This window comes from Lethenteron reissneri, chromosome 31, assembly GCF_015708825.2.
Source record: "Lethenteron reissneri isolate LAM-NWPU_2019-01 chromosome 31, ASM1570882v1, whole genome shotgun sequence".
NCBI classification, from domain to species: Eukaryota; Metazoa; Chordata; class Hyperoartia; order Petromyzontiformes; family Petromyzontidae; genus Lethenteron; species Lethenteron reissneri.
This window is the reverse complement of record NC_083809.1, coordinates 2013706-2032807: the sequence shown is the minus strand read 5'-3', so window position 1 is coordinate 2032807 and position 19102 is coordinate 2013706. Positions and strand designations below refer to the sequence as shown.

Here is a 19102-nt window from a genome sequence, read left to right as displayed (position 1 = left end):
ACACACCGCAAGCACTCTGCATGATGTATAAGGGTGTGCTCCTAGTGTAGATGCGTAGGCTTTTAGCGGCTTCAGCAGTTTTCTGGCATTTACAGCAGCTTCTAAGGCCGTTTATCTGTTGACATGACGCCGTAATTGGGAGAAAAAAGTACAAACTCTTCTACTCCCCACCACGGTCAACCACAAGCAACACCCAATGAGTCAGTCCGAGCCAACTCAAGAGGAGCTCTCTCATATATTCCGTAGACATGCCTATGACTTATAGTGCACAAACAGCTGTCCAAGACAGACATTCAGCCCAACCATGGTTACAGTAACTGAAGTTTTTTTTCTCACGATCCAGCTAACGGTACTTAAGTTTCTCAACTTAAAAAAAAACTTCAATTGCTTACCCCCCATAGTGGCCGCACGGAGTCCGAGTGAAGAGAGCCAGGAACGAGCAGGTCCAGCTTGGCTCTGCTTTTGGAACAACTCGCTTTCCCTGTTTGTCCGGTTCCCCATTATTTGTTTGTGGGAGGAAACCAAAGTTCCTTGATCACAAGCAAGCTTTGTGCCGTCGCATGCCAATGATACTATCCTGGTCGTCCGAATTCTCATCTGGTTAAAAAAATAAACTGGCACCGAGCGACACTCAAAGTTCTGAATAAAGCAGGCCAGCAATCTTCTTCTTTGCTGCATCTTTGTTGATATGCCGGTGGGAATCTCCCGCATATTGGGTGCCTGCGTGATGAACCAAACCTGCCCACACACAAGTCTCTTGATTACAATAGTGCCACTACACCTGGGACATCTGACCAGCTCCTGCTGAAGTAACAGCGGCAACATTTTACGGCCCTCTGGTTAGTCAAGGCCCCCTCACGCTCTTGGTCAATGGGGTTGCTTTACTACAATCTCACGCTGATCAGTGTGAGTTGAAGGGAACGCCCAGGAGCCGTTCAGATATGTGCAGGAAGACCCGACTTACGAACACCCGCACTTACGAACCAGCTTCCATGAACTATTTTCTTCAAACATCGACTCAAAGGTGAAGTCGCATTTGCAAATTGAACCGTGGACCTATTTTGTTCAGCTGAGCGATCCTCGGCGAGATGTAATGAGTCAGCCTCGTGCTGGGAGTGCTTCTGGGTGTAAGCATTAAAATAGGTACATTGTGTTCCGACTTACGAACCGGTAGACTTACGGGGCACCGGAATGAATTGTGTTCGTAAGTCGAGGAATAACATGTGTGCAACTTCTTTCGCGCCGTACATAGCCAACCGTGCTAATCGGAGTCACTTGCCATTGATGTCAGTCGTAGCTGGGAATTTAAAGCAGGTTGCCGGGTTTGTAGCGTAGTGCACAAACCAGTGCTCTACCGTTCCACCCCGTGCTAGTAATGGTGAATAATAATTCCCTCTCCGCAGGGAAGCATAGACACACACCTCGTCATATTGTGGAGGGCCCTGAATTGAGATGTTTGGCCAATGACTTTAACGAGTGTTGGGATTCAAGTGGGAGGAACCAGTGCACTTGCAGGAACGCACGCATACCAGATGTAACATTCACATTTTTGTACAGGGAGGTCCAGATGTCTTGTCACCCCTATTTCATTCTCTAAAAAAATTATGGGTTTACTTAAAACAGAAATGAATATGCACACCGGTGTCGGGTGGTGGGGGGTTTAACAAATTAATATTTACGCGATCTAACCCAACACACTCTATGGATAATAGTGGTCGTGAAAGCCTACGACGTATTAAACTGAGAAGAAAATGTTTTATGGGGTCAATTAATTGGGGGTCACAAGACATCTGGACCGCCCTGTAGATTTAATTCACAGATCCAAAAAAGTGACTCTTATATGGACTCAGCCCATCACCAGTCCATCTCCCTGCTACTTTTGCAGCCCCTTGCCTCCAACGCCTGGCATGTACTGGTGGCCACTCGTAGATGCAATTAACGGGCTAAATTCCGCTAAGCTTCCGAGATCCAATGAGGCCGAGTGAAATGCTGGGTGCTTTGGCCGTGAAATGGTTGCAATGCTGCTCCTCCAGAGTGCTTGTGGATGATAAGCATTAACACAAAGACAAATGCATTAGTTAGCACAACATACGGCAGTAACGCTTTGGACTACACACATCAATCCGCTTTACAGATACTCAAGCTGCGGGGAATAATACAGACGCTACATAAACACAACAAAGTTAGGGAATTAACGAGCGATCGCAGTTGCAAGGGACGCACATAAATAAGCTCGCAGATAAATAACACGGAGGCAGTAAATAAATAACCGAACTGGAAGGCATGAAATAAACGACAGTCGATTTCGATGTGCTGGATATTCTCGGCGTGACAAAGCACTGTGGGCACGAGGCTCACATCCATCCTCCACGAGTCTCCATTTGGCAAAGATCGGCAGGGCCATCAATCAGGGTTCCCAGGTCTCCCTGCGACCCCACCCCCATTCCCCCACACCCTCTCTGCCTGAAGCCAGATGAGCTATGACAGCCACTAAATGGGCTCCTGAGCATGCGAGGGCGTCTGCCTCCCAGCTTCCACAAGAAACTTAGACCTATGGCGTATACCATATTGTAAGAAAGTGAGTGTTTAGGGTTCGATCCAGGTATGTCGTGTTGGTAAGAAACAGCGTCTTGTGGGAAGGCATTATAGGTATTTAATGTATTGGCAAGTGCAGCTTTAATTGAACGAACTATTTTTTATTTACCAGGTAAGACCCACTGAGCTATGTAGCTCTTTTTCAGAAACCACTGGCCACAAATAATGGCTCAACGAAGTGGCTTATCATGTGGAAATGTACGGCGGCAAAAGTCTAAACCGCGTGATGTTGATTCTAAGCGTGGTGGAAAAAACCGGAGCACCCGGAGGGAAATGCACGCGACCAGGGGGAGAACACGCAAACTCCAAATATACAGGCGTTAGGGTCGGGATCGAACCCACGACCTATTGTATGTCAGACGAGGACGGTAACATCTCCTCGCCACCGCGGCATCTTACGGGCAGGTTTTGCGGGTATTTAATATTCGTCTGGCTTACGGGCGAGTGTTCGTGCTTCACTTGGCGAGCTGCGCATATCGGATTTTACAATGGAAAGTGGGAAAATGGACTTAAGTTTTGCAAATTAATTAATTCTCATTCAGTAATAAATCCATTAAAACAAAACAGGAATTTGTGCTAGTCTTGAGTAATATAAAAACAAAACCGTAACGTTGCAAACTTGCTTTTAATAAAATCGCTAATTTGAGAAATAAAACGAATGAACACTGAATTTGGTATCCGTTCGCCAACCCCACATTGACAACTGTGACATGTGAAGTCAAATAAACTTTCCAGACCGAAGCAGCATGGGGAAGACATTCATCCATCAGTGGTTAAACAAATAAAACAAATTTCTTAAAAATTCTTTGTTAAACAATTAGTACGCATTCGTGTGTACGTTTTGACTATACCGTCGCAGGAATCTTGTGAAAGTGATCGTTCCTGTAAAAAAAGGTCCCCATTGTAACTGCGGTTTTCATATCTCCTGCTCAAATAATCTTCATGGGGAGTATGGGTGGACTGCCACAGATTCATAAGATTATTATGTTCATGGCCCACGCATAAAATGGTGCAAGAACCTCCCGCTGTTGTACGATTAGTCACCTTTGCAGTCTTTAGAGACACTACTGTACGGAAAAATGTTGATAAAAGTACCCATTGTTGAACTGAATAGCACGCAGATATGACATTTCGTAAAATCTCAGGGTAATGATTTAACCCTCAATGGTGTCACCTGGTTAAGTAAATGGCAATAATTAGAATTTGGCCGAAATGATTATGTCCCATTCCGGCAGCTCCGTGGCACGACCTACATAAAACTCTTAACGTTCCTCCTGCAGTGGAGACTTTTCGCATTCTATGTAAGGCGCCGGCTCACGAAAGGCCACGGTTGAACGGTGACAAAAAAAACCCCGACACTGCAGAGACGCTCGCCATCCGATCGCCACCGCTCTCCCCATCGCGTCCATTTCAAGACACCCCCCGCCGCCGCTCACACCGTGGTTGTCGAGGGTCAATGCGTCCGTTGCCACCGCACCCTCACCGCCAGTTTCTACCTCCACCGGAAAATGTTGCAGGCGGCACCCGACATCCCCGAGGGGTTTGATCCCAAGTTTCACGTCACCCGTCTGGTCAAGACTTGCTGGGTCTGCTTGCAGCTCCATGGCGCCTTGCACGTTCAGGTTTTCTTCCCGGTCGCAGTGACCTCAGGGGGGCTCAATGCATCTCGGGGAAACCTGCCCTCTGTCTGGCACGTGTCCAATCCATCTCAAAATCATATTTATGAACAAGTCTGAAACACTTACCTGCCATTTTAGCTCCACTTCCAAAACTCTTACGAAACACCACGGATTGTCCGACTTCATCTGACATGGATTAAATTAATGCGAGTCGAGGTAATTTTATTTGTTTTAAAACTCAACTTCCCTTTTCTGATTATGTTTCCAACATTATCCAGCCATTTCAGCTCCGCATTTGCAGAATTCATACACCACTGGTTTCTATAGCCTTATGATAATCAATTTATAACACGCAAAATATATCATACAAATGAACGTGACCGAACCACGGCGCCAAGCTCGGTGTCACTCGAAAGCCAGATGAAAGGTGGGCCCCTTTAAGTGTCTGTTAAAAGTAGATGTAGGTTGGATAAATGTGCAGTGGGAGGTGGTTCCAAAAGTGGAAGCTACCACAGAGAAATGATGCAAGTCAGTAACGGCCCTGGTCCTTGGTGTAGAGCGGAGGTTGAATTGCACGGTGGGGCGTACTCTCACAAGCTGCAGTGCAGGGCGACATGCGCGAAGAGAGTTGACCACCAGAGAAGGCCCCGCAATCTTGTCGCCGACTTTGCTGATGATGCGGAGCCAGTGGAAATGGAGGGGGCAGGTGATGGAATCTAGCTGAAGATAAACTTGATAGTGGTTCAAGAGGTATTTTTTCTTGAGCGTGAGGCCTGGCTGAAAATAATTACCTGCTCAAATGAACATTGAGGTGGTACCCATCTCCTGTTCACAGCCCTTAAGTCCATCAACTGTTGAATTCCCCACAGTGGTACTTATTTGATCAACTCCAGATGGATCAGGGACCAAGTCAACCTCCAAACAGGATATAAAATGGCAATATTCTGAACTACCTGGCCGGATTTGGCCATGTGATAGGTATAATGTGTGTGCACTGGTGGTGATCCCAGGACATTGATCTAGACCCTTCCACGAGAACATGGGCTCCAGGACGACTTGTGATGTGCTGTGCACAAATCATCTAAGCAAAGCTCCTTCCAGAGTTTGCTATTTGGCAAAATAACAGCTCCAGTGCATCTGGCACACACACCCCAAACCATGTCAAACCAAATAAATGCATGGGGTACATTCATTCCCATTATGAGATTAATAAAACAAAATCGGGTTGCAATAAAATGCTGTAGCTGAGCCCGCTGCAGAGCGCAGCATAAGGCTGTGGGATGGGACGCATAGAAGAATGAACGCTGCCTTTCGGCTGCTTTAGGGTGAGATTAAATTTGCTTTATCCCCAAAACAAAGAAAAATAAAAATGTCAAAATTACAACGGCTGGAGTATGTTTTTCTAATTATTTTCTTTGCATAATCCTTTTTTGGCAGAATATAAATTGAATTGTCCCAAAAACATAAAATTACAGAATCTTGTATATAATTTAAAAGTACAAGCAATGTTCTGAATTTCAAATGCTCACACCTTATACAAAAAACTTTTTTTTCTTAAAAAAAGAGGGCATACATTATACGTAAAGGTACATATGCGAAGAGTTAATAAAACAGGGCACATTTACAGAGAATGGTTTTAAAACATCATGACTTAAGCCTTTACAAATCCAAAACAATTACTTGAAATGCCGCTGCACAAGTGTAAAACCCAACGTCCCATCCAGGCTTAGTACTTTGCTCAGTGGGGAAACAGGTCACGACAATTATTTCGATAGAAAATACACTGAGCCGTCAAACTTGATATAAAGCGACATTTAAAAAAAGCATTCCAACATCCCAATCAATTTTAAAACTAATGGAACACTACACTACGTATCCTGCAAGAGAATCCTCATGGAGATATATAAAGTTATACTTTAAGGCCTTGCGCACTTTCATTATTACAAAATAACCATTATTGAACAGCATTTAAAATGTTACGTTACGTTTGGTTAAGGCTTACTTTTCAGTCGGAATTTCTTAATTTACACCTTTGCCGTTGCCACTTTTATTTTAAAATCCTGGGTGATGGCGCATTATGCTATGTCAGTCGCTAAATTACACGTGGAGATCTCGCTACCGCAGTGGTAATGCACGTAGGAGAAGCTATCACTCTGTAGCTTGTGAGCAGGAACCGACGCGCCAAGGTGTAAGACGGGTGAAAATCCCAACATCCCACAACATGCAGAGGAGGCATCACGATTGCTCCCGGACTTAACAAGCCTACCCAAACACCATGCCTGACAGTACATACATATAAACAGAACCATGGAATTTACCAAAACCAAAGTAAAAAAAAGAAGCAAACCCACTACTTTGCCAGTAACGTACGCAGCGCATCGGATTCATACCCTGCTGAGAGAGCACGGTGCATTCCGCACACAGATGCGGAATGTTATACGTCTTACGAGTCGAATTGTATCAGGTTTTTATTGGTGTTCAGTCGACTGTCCTTTGGTAAATACTCAGTTTTACAAAATTTAAAGTCCTGTTCAGCAGTTCCTTTGCTGGATTATATTTTTTCTGCCTGAAGACGACCGCTTGTGTTGCGATCAAAACGTCGTGATTTATTTTCTACCTACGTGACTTTACAGAAAGAACCAAAGAGTATGGATTTCTGCAGTCACGAAAGCTTCAAATCAAGATAGTCCTGATAGTTGAAGTTGGGTGGGGGGCGGGTGACAGCTGATGAATTAACCTACTGACTGGGGTGCATTTAGTCATCAGAATTTGAAAGCCGTTTGAATGCATTCTGTAGGTAAATTTGCAGATTCAGAAAATAATTACACTTTAGTTATACATTGTGTGGACATCTGAAAAGTTGGCAAAATGTGACTAATTAAACCTGTTGTATTTTATGACTGTCAATGTGAATATGCTTTTTTAAAAGCAGTCCTGCATAGTGAGTGTATCCGTGCATCCTACACGTGTGTGAATGAGGCTGTGGAATGCAATTGTTTTAAAATGCCAAATGTGTAGACGTGGGTACGTGGCAAAAATCAATGCACGTCAGTCAATTTAAGTTGTTAACATGAGGGCTCATTACACACTCAATCTGCATATTTACTTTTAGAATGTATTTTACACTTTTCAAAACATAACGACTTTTTGAAGCCCAGGGGTCCGTAATCTAATACCACCCTACCACCGAACATCACTAATGGCAAATATGACGATGTAAACCTCAGTATTTGCTGAATAAGGCCAGTCAACTGAAATGTCAAGATCTTCCTGGACTCTCAGCGAGAGCATAAAAACACGTCTTTTAAACCTTTTATTTTATGAATAAGCTCACTAAAGTAGCAGTTTTATGACATATTACGTGTTTGCTTGTTTTATCCAATATGAATGGTCATAAAGCATCGACTACAAGTGAAAAGGACTGCACATATGATCGTGACAACCTACGGAGACAGAAAAATATTCGTTACACGTCTACTGTGGAAGTGTGGGCAATTTGAGAGCAACAGGGGGTTTTGTGATTAAAGATACCAATGAAATAAAATACAGCAACTTAACAAAATTATACTAAAAAAGGTAAATAAAACACAAAGGGAACTTAAACTAACAATATTAATGCAAAAATCAACCTGTTCAGGGACCACGAGAGTGACACCCTGACACCTGGCGAGACGGCATAGGAAGCACAAACTTCTGAGCACAAAACTTCCTTGGGTTTTGGAGTCGCTGCTAGAATTACGGAGGGCCAATGTGCGCTCAGGTTCAAAACTGACAAGAGGCTCTTATTACTGAACAATTTATCTAAATGCAAGATACATTTAAGAGTTAACAACTCTAGTTTGAAAAACACGGCTAAGTGTTTTTGGAAATTGGAGGGACTGCTCCTGCAAAATGCATCTCCAAAACACACAACACAACCGAGGCCAACCGTAACGCAACCACTGCAGAGTATTTCAGAACATTGTCTCCGAATGTCATAACCTGCACGTGTTGTTACTGTGCGCAAACAGCGGAGGTGAACTACTAAAGGTGTAATTTATTGACCGATTTATTTTTACCGGAGTAGGGTTAAACTGGGCAGCTTGCGCTGCGCACTCGCCACGAACAGGACGCGTCGCCGTGGGAATGTTCGTTAACTTTTCACATACCGATCTGTACTGACGGACGTATGTTGCCAGCGAGTGAGCGAGCACCGACTATCGTTTGAACCCAATCGCTCCTCGCGCCTCCGCAGACCCCCCCAACCCCCTTCCCCTCCCTGCCCCCCGCCAGCCCCGTGGCATCGCGCGCTGCCCGCCCACCCGCTCCCCCGCCCCCCTCCCCAGCTCAGCCGTCCGTGCCCGACATGCCGCCGCCATTGGTGGGGTCGTGACTCGACTCGGGCGTGGTGGCCACGGAGGTGGCGATCATGAGCTCGGCCGGCACGGTCGTGAGCGTCACCAGCCCGGCGGCCGCCAGGATGTCGCCGACGGTCGTGGGGCGGCTGCCGTCGTCGCCCTCCACCTCCGTGTCGCCTTTGGCCTCGGGGTCCAAGTCGGCGTCACCGGAGATGCCGACGCGCTTGGCCGAGTGGGTCTTCATGTGCTTGGACAGGTGGTCGCTCCGCATGAAGCGCTTCGAGCACTCGGAGCAGATGAACTTCTTCTCGCCTGAGGAGAAAAGTGGTGGTGTGGGGAGGAAGAAGTCGTGTTTGAGGTTTCATGTCTTCAACCAGGTGGGAACTCAAAGAGACCAGGATATTCTCATTTGCAAGAGTGATCTGGAATACTAGTCTGCCAGTAGGGGTTGCCAAATGCTAAAAATAGTAATTATGAAAAATGTAAATTGTACACCATGTCACTGGCACACAATGCTCCACTTGTGAATGACATGAGGGGATATTTTTATGTCCACTGCTCAGCAGACAGCCCTTGTTACGGTTATTACACCTGCAGCAATAATTAATCAGGGTGGCCGTTAGATTCAAGCCAAGAACCTCTGCAACAAGTGGTGAATAATAGGCTACCGCTCAGCCATGTCACTGCTTAATGCCTCGAGTGCGGTGGTGGCGGTGTAGCGCCTGCGGGACAGCCCTCGGAAGGGACTAGTTTGATTATAGAGATTACTGTGTAGTCACATTGACATGTGGAGGTTCAGAAATTAAATGTTTTCTTTTCTTCCTCCACTTGTGGGGTATCTATAAATGGATACACCTATACTTTTTGCTTTCGTGTTATATTTGTAAAAACGAATAAACAAAAGTAGCATAAGGTAGTGGGCCATGCTCGCTCTGCTACACCACACAGCCCAGCAGCACGACACCTCACCTGTGTGCGTCCTCTTGTGCCGCTGCAGCTCATCGGAGCGCGTGAAACGCTTGCCACAGTGTAACCAGGTGCACACGAAAGGCCGTTCGCCCGAGTGCCAGCGCAGATGAGCACGCAGGTGCGACGTCTTGCCGTACACCTTGCTACAGCCTGTGATGTGGCAGATGTGCTGCTTTTTCTGTCCGGCTTCTCCGGTGACCCTACAATTTAAATTGTGAGCAAAACACGTTTATACAGCAGAAGATGGCACAAATATATTGAAATCCAGCTTTGAAACGGTAAATTTAGCGTTGCCATTTATGACAGCCTGCATGCCAAACTTTTCTTCTAATTGTATTTTGCTACTTCATGCAATCACAGTCTCAAAACTATTTAGCCTTTTCACAATGTATATGGTTTAACAGTGCCTTGGTTTGCGAGAGTTTGGAAGACTCCATCAATCTCCGCTGAACCAAATGCCATTTCAGAGTCTACAAAAGCTTTTGTATAGTCTACAGAAGTGTTTTCACATGCATGTCTTTGATAGAATCTGATCTGATAGCACTGTGGTCAACAGCAAAGGCCTTTGCTAAAAATATCTTTCATCTCGTGGTCGTTATTGTAATTAACCATCACTCTGTTCTCGAATTTTCGTAAATAGATTATACGCATATGTTTACAGGCCAAGTATTAAAATTTGTATTTTCTCCATTTTTTATATATATATTCAGGAATTATTCACTAGAGAAGTATTTAAATTGTGTATTAACCATCTAATATTCATTATAACCAATGGCAATTTTTGAAAAGGAAATTATTTAACTTAACTGTTTGCAAAGTTGGGTGAAAGGTTAATGAGCTAAACAAGTTACAACTGGAAAATAGCAGAATATGTATATCTAGATCAGTTTTTAAAGATGAATCAAGATCAAAATGATGATAAAGAAGCAGACAGATGAATTGGAAGTGTTTTGATAATGAAAAGCAACATACACATGTGCCTAAAGACTAGTGGACATTACCTGCCGTTGACATAGATCAAAACCATGAATGCCAAAGAAAATGGAAAAGCTTAAAGAGTGTAAAAAGACGCACCCTTTGAATTGCATTAAACAGAATGAGGAATGCACATTAGACATATTGATAATTAAGAAAATGTTGTAGGCAGGACACGGCGCAAACAGTGGCAGCCACGAGCACTGGAAGGACAGTACAAAAGCCACAAGACAGGATAGACAGCAAATGTTCGAGAATGTTTTGTCCTGGAACAAAGCAACAGACAGCGGCATTCTCAAGAGGCACGAACAAGGAACCACCGTCATCATCGCTATCAGCAGTTAAGGCGGTCAAGAATGAGATAGAAAACTGCATTTTGTTAAAGTGAGGGTGGGGAGGGCACCTTGGCGTTCTCCTTCAACGAATGGTGTGGTGGAAATGTGAGCCGTCATTTTTAAGCAACCACGCCCTCCAACTCCCCCCCCCCCAAACTCACTTGCCCTCGCTGTCCCTGCAGTTTGGGCACATGCAAGGCACCCGCCGCAGCCGCTTTCCCTCTCCCTCAACCGCATCTCCGCTGACGCCACCTCCGCCGCCGCCGCTCTCGTCTGCCAGCGCCAGCTGTCCCAGCTGGGAGGCGTCCAGCGCAAAAATGCTGGTCCCGCCTTGTCCGCCGGATATGGTCACAGGCTGCGAGCTCAACTGCCACTTGGGATAGCCGCCGTCCTGTGTCAGCGTCTGGCCTGCGTGGCGTAGACCAAATTTCACGCGCTTGTTCATGCAGGCATTTTTGTGAAAGTTGACAAAAATTACCGTTGCCAAAACTGTGGGCCGCTGTTGTGAATTACAAAAAAGTGTGTGCGCATCAATGGCATTATCTTTTCAGAAAGCCTCTTACAATTTAAAACCTAAATTGCATAAATGAGCCCTTAAAACATGTTTTAAGAATAGTTTATGATAATTTACATAAAGGGTGAGGTTAGTCAGCAGTGCCTTACCACCTTTGTCACTCCAGTGCTGATTTTGACACTACACCAGAGACTTGTTTAAGGCCAAGTCCGACCTATAGTAGTTGAAGGCTAAGTCCAGATACCAAAAGCCAATGGTGCGGGTGCAGCACAGCCATAAAAAATAGATAACCGGGATCATGGTGCTGTGTGAACAATACAGTTCCATGCACACGCTTACATCAAACTGTACTTTACAATGTTAACACCATAAATTCCTGCACTGCATTGACCATATGCACAGAATTTCCTAGAGTTCTATGCAATTAAAACACCCACAGGTGATAAAATACCTGTAGCAGTAGACACTTGCGTCCCCTGCAGTTGGATCCCGACAGTGCCCAGCGAGTTCACCAATGCTTGTGACGTACCCGTGGTGGTGGTAGCCCCACCGACAGGCACCACCGTCTGCACAAACTTCTGCTGCGGAGCTGTACCGGCGCCAGTCTGGGCTGTGGCCTGAACGGGCGCCAGTGCAATGGCCTGCCCACCACCACCACTAATGGGGAGGCCCTGTGGGACAAGACATAAATGCACGCACATGCCAGACAATGGAATTGCTGCTTACTCGCAAAGCAGCTACTACTGATGACCGGGTCTATGGAGTCACAAATATAAAATCCACAACACCATCTTCATTGACACTGCATTTTAACAGGACAAGATATATTGGGCTACACGTAGTAGGGTAAAAAGTGAAATTAACTCTCACAACTTGAGGTCTTCAACTGTGGTTACAAACACATGTTTTTTTTCTATTGTGGTACGTGTATAATCTTTTATTGTATCAACATATACAGCCATATTTTAGGGCGAAAACGTATATGAATTGGGAAGAATACATTATTTATGACTAATGCATTCTCATGAGCCACAATCATTGATGATAATTGATGAATCTTTACATTGCTTGTATTGGGCAATTATAATTTATTTGGAACAAAGGATGGGTAAACAGAACCCTGAATGGCAAAGCTGGATAAATCATTCTATAATCGTGGATTCGAAGCAATGACCTATTTAATTTATTGCCGTGAATTCTTCTGCAAAAGTCTCAAAATAACCTTGGTTTAAAGTAACAGTACACTTGCGTGTATAAAAGGGATGAGCCAAAGTCCACACACATAGGTTTACAATGAGGTCTTGGGCAATTTTTTTTAAACAAAAGTTTGCCTTAAAAGCTAAAATGTAAGGAAACATGCACACATTTATGGATAATACATTACATTTTAACTAATGCTGCACTTCCAAATTGAGTGGAAACTGTTTTTCCTAGTAATTTAAGCTCGACAAATTTCATTAAAAAGTATAGCACATTAAAGTGAAAGAAGTATGCTTCATTAGCCAAACAGCATCAGAGAAGGAACATCAACATCTCATGTCACGTGACCTTCTAAAACAGACCCATCAATTAAGGCAATGGCCCAAAGCGGCACAATTAAACTGGATCCATTTCACAAGTTCAAACTGAAAGCCTCCGTTTGGTCTTACACAATGCAGAGTTGCACAAATATTTTATTATCAATCATCGGCAATGAACCTCCAGTCACTGCATGCATAGGTCATCCTTGTTATGCTGAAGCACAAGAAGGCTATTTGCCTTGGCATGTTTGTGCTTGATAAGTACGACCACTGACTAAAGACGTGAGAAAAAAACTTGCAAAGGTCACATACCAAGGCAGTGCTGCTCTCATAAAAAGTTTGCCGATAGTGAAAAAAATGGGCGCAAGAAAGCCCTGTTTATTACTTGGTAAACTAAGAGTTGGAAGTATTTTTCCCCAAGAACTCGCAATTATCTGCCCAAATAATGATGTGTACTCATTTCCATAAAAGCACAAAATTGCATTTGGGAAGAAAAAACTAATTTAAATGTATTAAGTTAAACTATGAGGAAGCGATGGAAATACTTTATAATAATTCACCCCAAGCCGACATTTTGTCATTTTAAACATTTGCCAAAAAAACCCTAAGTGAATAAAACATATGCAGTAACTTTGGACATCTTTGCAGTGCGACCCTCCCCCCACGGTCCCCAAGCGTTTCAACAAGTCCTGCTCATTTCCTGCATGTGGCCCTGGGGGTGTAGAGGTCACTATCGGGTCATATGCTTGTTTTCTAACTTAGGTCAAGCAGCATTGGGGGCGAGTGGGGGGCTGCAACTCTCAACTTCAAAGCACCTTCCCGCCCTTCCTGCCCAAGCCTCATTCTGGAGTAAGCATGCAGTTCGGGGGTGCAGCTGTGCCGCCAGACCCTCACACCCTCATTGGCCACCCGCTCTTCAAATCCTCACCAACCCCAACACCTGAGGGGCCAGCTGTGCCTCCCAGCCAATGGTGTGCAAGTTACCATGGCGATAACGGTCAACCACCCCGTGCAATGGTATGATGGGTGGATGAAGGGATAGGGGGTGTCAGGGTTGGGTGAATCCTGCTCAGGTGAGCAATGCTTGTTGGTAAAACGTTGAAGCATTCGCTGTGGTGATGTTTACCAGGCAGTGAGCACACCAAACTGCTTACTATAAGAACACAATGTGCTACCAGATACGCTTTTTAAATATGCCAGTGTACTTGTAGGCTTACAGACACACAAACTCCCCTAATCACACTTTTAAATTGGTGCTGTAGCCTTATCAACCAAGTAAACAACTGACACCTTCTGGGTTCTTAAGTAGAGGTAGAAGCTACTCCAATTATCCTACATTTTGCTTAATTAATTATAAATTTGATTTGACGCTTTCGTGACTGCAGGAATTACTTTGGTTTTTTCGGTGAAGTCACGTAGAAAGAAAATAAATTAAATAATAGAATACGACGTTTCGATTGCAACACAAGCAATCGTCATTAGGTAGAACTAAATTTGAGTCTGTGTGTTGTCTCTGTCTGCGTGGTGTCTGTGTTTTGTTTCTCTCTCAAATATATTTCTACCTGACGACGATTGCTTGTGTTGCAATCGAAACGTCGTACTCTATTATTTAATTTACTTTCCTTCTACGTGACTTTACCGAAATAACCAAAGAGTAATTATAAATAAAAACGGTGTAAATGTGCCTAGTCTCATGGAAATTTTTTGTAATGGATATCTTATCCATCCAATTGCTTTCCAAGTCCTTTTAACTAACTGGAAACTTAAGTGACTACTGCTTGCGTGGCATGAGTTGGTGTGCCAACTGGTCTGCATCAGGAAGCAAGAAAGTGGTTACATACCACGTTGTGTGCATATTCCCTCACCAACACCCCTATCATTCAGCCAGCGTTGCACCATAATAATAGCAGCTTGCTTCAGCTCACCTGTATATTCTGCACTTGGATGGTCTGCCAGCCGATCTGCCCCGATGGCAAAATGGTGGGGGTGCGGATCAGGAAGGTGGACGGCTGCTGGCCCTGATCTTGCGACTGCGCAGACAGCGAGGCGGCCTGCAGCGCGGCCTGAAGCATCTGTGGACTCAACCCGCTCACCATCTGCACCTGCTGCTGCTGGAAGGGCTGCTGCAGATGATACTGGTTCTGCAACTGCACCTGCTGCTGGCCCTGCGAGGCGGTCGAAATGGGCGTCACGCAGTCAATGGACGAGATGGTGACGTGCGGCGAGGTGCCCGAAGCCGTGGTGTAGATGGCCGACGAGCTGCCACCCTCCGAGGTAGCGGCGCTGCTACTGACGCCAGCATCGCCACCTGCCTGTTGCTCCGAAGTGGCCCCAGTGACGACCGTCACGTTCTGAGCGGGGCTTCCGCCCAGTGACAGCGGCAACGTGAAAGTCAGGTTGTTGCTACCGCCGACCGGCAAGTTGATGAGCTGCATCTGCTGCGAGCCATGGCCAATCTGGCCCTGGATCTGCACGGGAAAGGTGGCCGTGGTGGCCGTACCACCCGCGGAGCTCGTTCCTGCCGGCCTGATTTGCACAGGCTGCTGACCAGAGCCGCCTTGGGTCGATTGGGTCTGTGTCTGGCTCACCGGCACGAGCTGTATCTGACTATCTTGCTGCATTATCTGAATCTGCTGGCCATCTATTGTCTGCAGCTGTGGCAGGACCTGATACTGCACAAACTGTGGCTGCTGTTGCTGTTGCGCCTGCTGTTGCGCCTGCTGCTGGGACTGCTGCTGCGTCACCGACACCAGCTGCCCGCTCGGGCCGATTTTGAGCATCGATTCGGTGCCGCTCTGGCCCGACGCTACCTGCACCACGCCGGACGAGGCCTGCACGTCAGTGGTGCTGCCGCTGTCCGCCACCGCCGACGACGACGACGCAGGAGCCGTCCCGGCCGAGGTCGGGGAGGCAATGATCTGCCACCCATTGGGCGTCGCGGCGAGCTGAGTGAGCTCCAGCGCGTGCAGAAGCGTTTGGCCTGGGCCGGCCACAATCCTCAGAGCTCCCGGCTGCACCTGCTGCACCTGCGCCTGGGCCGCTTCCGCCTCACTCGGGGGCGTCTCGATCCTGCTGCACGTGGCCGCGAGGAGTGCCAGAGGCGAGGCCTGCGTGTCCTGGGCCTGCCAGGAGGGGGGGGGGGGGAGAAGAAGACGACGGAGGAGGAAGATTGAGAAGGAAAAGGCGCGGGCCCACATGGGATTTCAGACGGAGGGGCATGGATCATCGCAGGGCCACGCGAGGTCGTGGGGGGCGGTTTTTCGGGAATAGGGGGGCGGTGCGAGGGGGGGCGGTGCGGCCGAGGGGGGCGGTGTTCAGGGCAGGCATGGATGAGAGAGGAGAGGAGAGAAAGGAGAGAGGGAGGAGAGACACACGGGACGGGTGAGTGGGTGGGCGGGCGAGCGGGAGGGAGGAGAGGCCGAGAGGGAGGAGAGACGGCGGCGAGGGAGGAGTGCTGAGGGGCCGGGCCCGAGAGCCGGGACGGCCATCGACGGGAGAGGATTCCCCCTCAGCCCCGCGACCTCCGCTTTACTCTTCCGCCGCAGTCGCCGTCGCATCGACATCACCAAATTTACCCCTCGGTTGTTGCAGTTTACCTCGCGCGAACGGATCGCGATTTCGCTCACCTGGCTATTCGCTGCGGGGTTCGACTGCTGCAGCGTCTCTCCGTCGGCCGCGGCACTGGGTGTAGTCGTCGTCGTCGTGGTCGTCGTGGTTTGCTCGCTCTTTTCCGGCTCTACGCGACACGACAAAACGTCGGACGACGCCGCCGCGATCACGACACGTTACCGACGATGCGACCAAGCCGAAAGCCGTCGTCGACGGCCCGAATTCGTGTGGCGAAAGCGCGACGAGAAACGACAACGCGGCCGCGTCGCGCTGCCTGCGAGGGAAAATGGCCTTCGCCTCCGACTCGTTTATTTATTAAATTCGCGCCGCCGCCGCCTCCGCCGTTGTTATTTTGGCGCGACGCGCACGATACCCGCCACTTAATCTCTCTCTCGCTCTCTCTCTCTATTTCGCCGCCGATATTATATCATCATCATCAACCCCGTCACCACCACATCTAAAATGCACCTCGCGGCTTTTTACGCGTGTGTTAGTATTATTATTATTAAACAAAACGTTTACCTCAAACCCGGCGCGACGATTGGTGTTTTATTGGGCGTGCGTTGTTATAGGCGCGTGCGTGCTTGGTAAGTGGTTGCTTGCTGGTGATGGTGCTGCTGCTGCTGGTGGTGTTGCTGGTGTTGTGTATATAAGCGAGCGAGTGAAGAGTGTGCGCGCCGCGAAGCTCTCCGCCGCCGCCGCCGCGTCTCCCCGGTCCGAGGGAGGGGAGAGGAGGAGGGGGGTTCGCCTACCGCTCATACCGCCCGCGCCCGGGCCTAGCGACGCGGGCCTCGCCTGGTGCACCACGTGACCGCGCGGGGGGGGGTGGTGGGGGGGGGTTTGGGCGGGAAGATCGCGAGAGGGGGGAGGGGCTCGCGAGAGGGGGCGGCCTGGCTGCGCAGGCTTCGGTTGCTGACGTCACCACGCGGGTGGGGGGGGTTTGGGCGGGAAGCTCGGGGGAGGGGCTCGCGAGAGGGGGGAGGGGGCGGCCTTGCTGCGCAGGCTTCGGTTGCTGACGTCACCACGCGGGTGGGGGGGGTTTGGGCGGGAAGTTCGCAGGAGGGGGGAGGGGCTCGCGGGAGGGGCGCGGCCTGGCTGCGCGGGCTTCGGCTGGAACGCTGCTGACGGCACCACGTGACCCGCGAGGAGGGGGGGGGTACCGTAGTCTCCGTACACAACGCGCACATGCCCTCCCCCCCCCACACTTTTTAAAAAAGTTTCTAATACAGTACCTCTTTGCTGTGAAGGCCCGTTGTCCGAAACGTCGCACGTGTTTTTTAAAGGCAGTGTTAGTGACGAATTTTGAATTTTAATTATCCGGTTGTGTGAAAGTGTGCGTCAGCAGATTTGTACAACTTCATCAATACACCCGAAATCCTGCCTTTTGGAGCAACTTATCCGAAGTATACGGTAGCAGAGCTACACGCTCCGTGGGTCAGGGCTGAAGTGTGTATACATTTCATTTTATACCAAGTGACTTTACCGAAAGAACCAAAGTGTGTATATATTGACTCAATAGCATTGCCGATGGATCGATTTACGTTACATATAAAGCGCGTATGATTAATGTGTATTTGCATCGGTTCACGTAGTGGCCTGCAACACCCACACCCCCCGTAATTTGTACGATTTTTAAAAATCTAATTGTACATTTTATAAGAGCCCCAAACGAACCGCATAGGTTGGAGACGCGCGAAAAGTCGTTACGACCACGTGACCGGGGGGAGGCGGGGGAGTTGGGGGGGGGCAGATTTGAATTTGATTCTGCACCACGTGACCGCCGTGACTGGTCTCGTCACGTGACCGAGAGAGAGAGGGGGCGGAGCTTGGAGAAGAACCACGGGCCTAGTGACCAGGCTTCGGCCAGGGCACCACGTGACCACCAGAGGGCGGGGCTGGGCAGGGGGCGGTAGTGTGGGGGGGGGCTCTAATACTGTACTCTGTAGAGATGCGCGCTCGCGACGAAGGCCCGTAGCCCCTACAGTGTCAGCAGCCACGTGATCGCGCGCGCGCCGCGGGGCGGAGCTGGTCGAGTCCGGTAACGCTCGCCCCGTAGAGCTCGGTTGTAGGGGGGTGGACTAACCTTCCACGCCGCACCGGCTTACCGCGTGAGGTCTGCGCGCGAGGCGTAAGCCGAACAAACCCGCGCGGATCGGGTCTAGGCGACGGAGGCTTGGCCTAGAAGAGCACGCGACCGCGGAGGAGTCCCGAAGCGCGCGTTACACACGGGCCTAGCGGACGAGGATTAGCCTAGAGTGTCACGTGATCTATGACCGGACATCCGGTTCTGGAGATGTGACGTCACCGCCGGAAGTCCGCGTGGATCGGGGGGGGAGGAGCGCGATCATAACCGGGCGTGGTTCCGACCACGTGACCGGAGGGGGGAGGGGCTGATGGAGGCACGGGCTGGATACCACGTGACCTTGGGGGAGGGGGGGCGCGAGGGGATTTCCGAATGAGGGGGGGGGGGGTCACGTGACGCGAGCGATGATTGACGGGGGGGCGTCGCGCTCAACGTTAACAGAGGCGCCTGACACGAGAGATGCATATCTACCAAGATTTAGATTATATTTTTGTTTAACCAAGAATCGTAGTGTTGGGTGGATCGTTGTATCACGATGGAGGAGTG

At 48.4% G+C, this 19102-nt stretch overlaps 1 protein-coding gene across 3 annotated transcripts; it reads right to left on the bottom strand.

Moving 5' to 3' along the window:
• Nucleotides 1–5683: 5683 nt before the first annotated feature.
• On the bottom strand, nucleotides 5684–17291 carry SP3 (Sp3 transcription factor). 3 transcript variants are annotated; one of them, XM_061563267.1, is made up of 7 exons: nucleotides 17226–17291; nucleotides 16491–16600; nucleotides 14790–15986; nucleotides 11796–12015; nucleotides 10992–11238; nucleotides 9516–9720; nucleotides 5684–8858 (listed from the first exon to the last, which is right to left on the bottom strand). In XM_061563267.1, the coding sequence occupies exons 1-7, from the start codon at nucleotides 17230–17232 to the stop codon at nucleotides 8541–8543; spliced, it is 2304 nt and encodes a 767-aa protein (XP_061419251.1). In that variant the 5' UTR covers nucleotides 17233–17291; the 3' UTR covers nucleotides 5684–8540. The 3 variants fall into 3 exon arrangements, with proteins under 3 accessions (XP_061419251.1, XP_061419252.1, XP_061419250.1); XM_061563268.1 differs by having other exon boundaries at nucleotides 5684–8863; nucleotides 9521–9720; nucleotides 11874–12015; nucleotides 17226–17290; XM_061563266.1 differs by having other exon boundaries at nucleotides 5684–8863; nucleotides 9521–9720; nucleotides 17226–17289.
• Nucleotides 17292–19102: the final 1811 nt, after the last annotated feature.

Excerpts from the sequence above, each read along its gene's own strand:
- SP3 (XM_061563267.1), bottom strand. Across the intron at positions 9,721-10,991 it reads TGCAGGGACAGCGAGGGCAA|GGTCACCGGAGAAGCCGGAC; the intron begins GTGAGTTTGGGG and ends TTTAAATTGTAG. Across the intron at positions 8,859-9,515 it reads AGAGGACGCACACAGGTGAG|AAGAAGTTCATCTGCTCCGA; the intron begins GTGTCGTGCTGC and ends TCCTCAGGCGAG.